Raw genomic sequence first — 6,254 nt, forward strand, 5'->3', positions numbered from 1 at the left:
TTCCGTATTTCGGCAATACACATTGTGACCTTCCGTCATGATATTCTCCCTATTAAGGGAAGTCTCATATAGTTTTAGATCACGGATAGGTGGTCCTCTAAGCTTCAGTGCTGCGGGAAATTTCATGCAATGAATAATAACAGATGTCCGTGGAACTAGCAAAAGTTATTCCCACAAAACGCTTCCAATTTATCCTCTCACGAACTATTACATGCAAAGAAGGATAATGCATGTGTACACAAGGGTAAGGTAATTTTAAATAACCTAACAGCTTCCTTTGGGTTATATTAACCAGCTTTGAATAAGCTTTATGGACGCAGTTTAGTCCTATCATAAACCCTACCTTCTGGTTTTAAATTGTGACTGTCACAGAATCCTCACCCTGCAGTTCCAGGCGAAAATCTTAGTAGCCATGAGTGATAGTAATGAAACTAGTTGCATTGCTTTTTTAGGCTTTCTAGGAGGCCGATACTGTAACCAACCGAATAAGTCCTTTTAAGGAAGTAACTCAAACATGTTTTGGATCTCCGGATTTACTTTTAATTCCTTTTCACCTCTTTACATTAAAGGTCCGTCAGTGAGACTACTTTACCTTCGAATTAACATTATGGGAGAGAAATTTGGCTTTGAATCAGTTTTAAACGTAAATCAGATCTTTGAATTAAACAAGGACTCAGTAGAAATTGAAAGCAAATTGCAGCATTATTTTGATGGTACATAATGTCAGCAAATTATTTTCTCATTTCCTTGGGAAGAAAAAAACAACGGCAAAGCTTGTTGGAGTCATGGAGTGCAGTGACAAGACCAGACAATTTCCTCCTCCGAACCGGCCTCCAGGAGTTGCGATGGCTCGCCTACTCCTGCGCCCGGTGGCTGGCTCCCTCCACGGCATTGGCCGAGAACACTCGGCACAGTTCGACAGCAGATCGCGGAAAGGTGATGTCTCTTTCGGCCTGCCTCTCCACCTACCAAAAACTGCGCAGCCACTGAGCGATTAAATCACTTAAAAAATGGAAAACAACAGAAATTATGTTTATGTGAATGCGCGTGGAGATGTGAACTAAGATACACCATCCACCGATGCAAATGCTCTCACTTTTACGAAGTTCAGCTGCTATTATTTTTAGACAACAACGAGGTGTTAAAGTTGATTTTACTGTTAAAGCTGTATAGTCTTTATCAAAAATGTGAAAGTTTTTATTTTTTGAATCTTAAAGAGGTAGTTGTAGTCACATATTTCGTACTGCCGTGTTATTCAACCACAAAGAATGTGAAATGGAAGGCAGTGAAATTTAACAAATGCAGCAGCTGAATTCCCTTCTGATGGACGATTTCTTGGTCCATGTTATCAGAAAATCTAGGATATGAAAGTCTTGCGGCACATTTGGGCCTCACTTTGTCCACCCATACTATCATTCGAAGGTCATGACCTTGTGAATGGTGGTTATGGACGAAAACATCGCAGCAGTGGTGTGTTCTTGTCTGCTTTGGAGGCCTCCAGCAGAGCTCAGAAGTGGCCCTTCTTAATCTCAGCCAAGTGCAATTTCGAAAGGACAATCCTCCAATGAAAAACTTGAGTTTGTCTGCATCCAAAATGGATACGAGCTCGGGCATCCTCCGCAACTTACCATTCAGCCTCAGAAATCCAACGCTACCATCATTTGACATATGTCCAAAAAATTGCGTAAATTCAGGCATTACATTAGATCAATGTTTGTGTGTAAGGTGTAATAAACCTTTGTAAAAGTTTGCTGAAGCCTTTGTTGATCAAAATCGTGGAGAACGTCCTGCTGGAACCTGTAAAAATGTGTTGACCCTGTGGTTTTAAGCCCTCTGATCGAGAAGATGTATCGTTGAATAGAGACTATGGAGGCAAGAAAAGTTGTATGGGGAATCGGGACCTGTAGCCCCTTCGGAGATTGCCAGTACTGTCTCAGTCACGAGGACCTTCAATTGCGGGAACCAAAATGCGGAGGCATTCCATTGACAACTTTGTTTTGTGCCAACATAATGTAGTGAGAAAATGTCAAATAAATGCATTAAAACCAGAAAAGTGGATTCCACTTTTTCCTATGATAAGTAAAACTACCCTCTTTTCCATCAAATTACAACACTAGTCGGTTTATTCGCCTGATGGCTTGTTTACGCAACGCATCATTTTGTTACCCGGGCACTTAAGGCTCCGCCATTGTACTTTCGCCTTAGGTCATGACCTCCCCCACCCCTTGTGTACGTCTAGTATACATTTTCTGCCCCAGACTCAGAGTGCTGCATAGACATAGACTCAAAAACAGGGATATAATCGAAACGAACCTGCAGGTAATGCTGATCGCTTGTGCTGAACCCTAATTGAAAGATGTTATTCTACCCTGGGTAGGTTTCACTGACCTTATTTAACAACGGGGACATTGGACTTGAATGGTGAGGGGTCAAGTTCATTAAGGAAACTGCAAAAGTAAGCGCGTATTCAGTAAGTACAGGTGCTGAAAAGAGAATCTAATACCTAAGTTTGGGGGTTAAAAGGAAAACCTGATTTGTTCATGACGGAAAGACATTTGAAGGCGAACTCAGTGCTTCCCTCTTCCATTTTAGCCACCATACCCTTGAAACGAGCTGACGAGTTGGACAAAGAGATCCTTTATTGGCTAGTGATGAGAAAAGGGTGCAGGCATCACAGCACAGTTTTACTGCCACAATAACGTTTTTAATTCAAAGTTAGAAAAAGGTTAGTTAAGTGTTGTTTTTTCCCCCAGGCGTTAAAGGGGGGGGGAGAATAACCCACTTTTATCACTCTCAGGTAACGCATTTCATTTTGCAGCTGGTTGGACTCGGCTTGTGTTAAAACAAATTTATTATCGAGCGAGGCCGTCCCACTACAGACTGAAGGCCAGCAAAAGCGAGGGTTGTTTGTTTGCGCAAGCGAAGCCTATAGGTTGTGCAACAAAGCGGCCTAGCAAAGCCCCGGTGTCTGCACGCTTGAGCCCTCTACCTGCTAAGGAGGCAACGCCAGATGGCGAATGGCGATAGTACCTTTACAACCCATATGAGGAAGGTATTAGTGGCTTTTTGTAACTTTAGCTGATTTAACTGCGCTTTTAGGCAGCTCGTGGGCTTTACAACCAAAACTGTCCACCACCACCGCTAGCACCAACCCCACCACACTTGCTCCACGCACCCCCTCCCGCCAGCCCGCCCGCCGACCACCGACTCACCACCGCATTGCTTGCGGTTGCGCAGAGATTGGCCTGGTCGCTGCATTTGGGTGTGTGTACCTGCAAAAAGCCAACAAACACGGTTGCATCTGGCGCCATTGGAAGTAAAAAGACGACAAATTAATTCTCCCGGTCGAATGCGCAGCCAGCCTGTTCGGTCAAATATTGGGGAACTAGACGACTTTTTAAGGCTTGCCACAACTGAGGGATGCTGAATGGGATGGTGGGAAGCAAAGAAAATCCCAATTAATGGTTAAAGAAAATTTATTACTTTCTATTTACCTTCCATCTCTGATTTCTCAATCGTCCTTTAACACTACAGTAATTGGTTTGTACACTCCTCACTCAACTTGTACGCGGCAGCCACATTTGGCTAAAAAAGGAAAAGATTTGAACAAGGCAACAGTCAACAGCCATTTAAGGCAAAAATCGTCTTCCCCTACATATCTATTTCCACAAACTCCTCCCTTCCTCCACCTTTGTGCGTCCATAAAAGAGTAATGGGCGTAAATATCTTGGATGGTGCAAATCGTTGCCTCCAACCCGTCCAAAATTGACTAAATTGACGCCGTAAGACAATTTAAGGGTCCTATCATTCAGATGTAGAAGGTCAGACCCGGTTTGACATTTGTGAGTCCAGAATGAAGGACTAGTTAACTCGGTTGAACCAAACTGACTACCTGATATGAAGGTCATAATTTGACCCCATACTTGGCAAAGTCGTGGAGCGTGAGAAAGCGCGCCTTTCATGTCTTTTCAAGCTGAGCAGGAATCCATAAGCTTCATGTTCGCTTGATTCATTTTCTGTAGTTGAAAAAGGATTTTGTCATTTTATTTGTTGACTGCAAGAATCAAGGGTCAGGGACTCCTAATAGCTGTCCAACACCAAGGATAAAACCGATCTAGAGCGATTCTTTCCTTTGTCTACAATGGAATTGATACTTATTGTGCAGGAAGCAACTAACAGCAGAATGGAATTTTAGCTGTGCATTTAACTACCCTGACCTTTGCGATATCCGCCACACGGAGGATCGAATTAATGTCATGACCTTCTGCTCATAGCAGATGTCATTGATCGAGGCGATTCAATCTGATATTCCCAATGTAGGGCGAGACTCACCGGTCTCCTCTACCCTGTTCCTAGTGTTCCCAGAACAGCCCGATTGATTTGGTCCTGACAACTTTATTAAGGGGAAAAAACCGGGAGAAATGGTACAAAGTTTAGGGAGGGGAAGAACCGCAATCACAACTAGGCACGGAAGGCGACGACCCTCTCATCAGATTCGGATTTCCAGATTGCCCCCTCCCTGAAAGGTACACTAAAACAACATAAGTATTACACTTTATACATATCCAGGGTTGGCTCAGATGCTGCATGGCATATTTGTCCTTGACCAACGCATATTTATTCCTCAAACTTCGTACCTCCTTCTAAGTTTTTCTCTCTTCTAAATTCTCTGCAAACATCCTTGGTGCCTGTCTAGACTGCCTCACCCCTCGGTCATTTAGGGCAGGTATCAGACAGCTGCAACAAGTTTTAATGGGTGGTCATGGCTACCTTCATACAATTTAAAAGAAAAACCAGCTCTTTGTTTATGGTTTCCACAGACGGTACAACCTTGTCAATGTGCTTCAATATTTTTCAATATAACTCGACTCCCGGATCGCTTGTTTGTGGCTGTTCTCGCCTTTTCCATACCCCCCGGCTCCTCTTTAGTGGGCCTTATCATCGGTCAAAATTCAACGTTCCTTATTCAAATTAGTTTTGCAAATAATGCTAGGGGATTAGCGGATTCTTCATTAAGAAGGGTCCGTTTCATAATTGGACCTTAATAAACACAAGTCCGATTCTTCGACTGTGATGTTTCGTCCGGTTTTAATCTGTCATTAGAAGCGCCGGGCCTTTGGCGTCCGTGACTCACTGACATGACACGTGACAGTTATCGTTTAGTAGTCAACCTTCACTGCAAATGGCATGCCACTCCGCATTTGTCCGTCCACATCATGATGCGTCCACTGAATCTTAGCTACATTTCTGCCTACTTTCGCATTCACCTGTCATAGATGACGCGCACTTTTGGTAGTTCAAATGGCTCCATTCATTAGGCATAAATCCAAAGCACAGCATTACTGGGGCAAATTTTACTACCTCCATGACATTAGGCAGAATGTACTTTTGAAGTCTCCACTTGAATGACAGTAGGAATAGGCCTAAATTGGGAAGTTGACACACCACTTGCCATCGAGAGGAGCAAGGTACTTACCACCATTCCATTTAGCTCAAACACGCTCACACGCAGCCAACGCCAATTGTACCCCCCAGTCCTAGGGGTCCGTTATGGGCAGTTGGTGATACAACACCCTTGAGACGTGAGACGTTATCGTAACATTGTTAAGGGGTGTATCTATTTCACCACCAACTAGGGTGCTTGAATTTGATTAAAAGGTGTCCGCCTTGTACAAGCGTACGGCTTGAAATGAACTTGGCTAACAGTTAGATAACTAACCTACTGAAGGTGGACTCGTGAATAAAGAACGTGTTATCGGGCCACATGAAGTGGACGGATTATGTGTGCAGGAATTAAACAACTAGGTGACATTTGCAAGAATTGTATGCAGTCAAAACTCTTTTCACAGTGATTCACCTAACGCGGCGAATCCTTGATTATTCCGCCTGATATGGTGTCGGGGAAAATTTTACGAACAATCACAGTAATAGCAGTTCATTAAAAAACATATTTCTCCTGTACTCCAGTGCATTGAACTGTTGTTCACAATAGCCTTTTTCAGCAGCTCTTAGTACCTTCAAAAAGTGGATTTTAAGTCTTCTCTTCTCAAAGCGAAATTCTCTTTTCCGTCTTCCATTATCTACTACTGTTTTGAGTCTTAGCTGGACAGTATTTTATCGAGGGCAGTTTTATGCTTAAAATGCTTCTGTTGAGTAGGAATTTTAATGCAAATCGCAAAAAATTGTACTACGATGTCTGGGGCTTCGTTACTGTACTTCCGATGAACAGCATGGCCTCTGGGGTATGCCAGTAG

At 43.2% G+C, this 6,254-nt stretch overlaps 1 protein-coding gene across 1 annotated transcript in view; it reads left to right on the top strand. All coding sequences in view use genetic code 11, as the record gives it.

Annotated features, from left to right (window-relative positions):
• EGR_03580 (hypothetical protein) overlaps positions 1-721 on the top strand; it is a gene marked incomplete at both ends in the record, with an annotated part of 7,807 nt that extends 7,086 nt beyond the window's left edge. The window contains 2 exons of the mRNA XM_024492829.1: positions 160-244; positions 570-721. Coding sequence (XP_024352712.1) covers positions 160-244; positions 570-721 — 237 coding nt within the window. The remainder of the gene's footprint in view (positions 1-159; positions 245-569) is intronic.
• Between the last annotated feature and the right edge of the window lie 5,533 nt (positions 722-6,254).

This window comes from Echinococcus granulosus, assembly GCF_000524195.1.
Source record: "Echinococcus granulosus chromosome Unknown EG_S00019, whole genome shotgun sequence".
Classification (NCBI taxonomy): Eukaryota; Metazoa; Platyhelminthes; class Cestoda; order Cyclophyllidea; family Taeniidae; genus Echinococcus; species Echinococcus granulosus.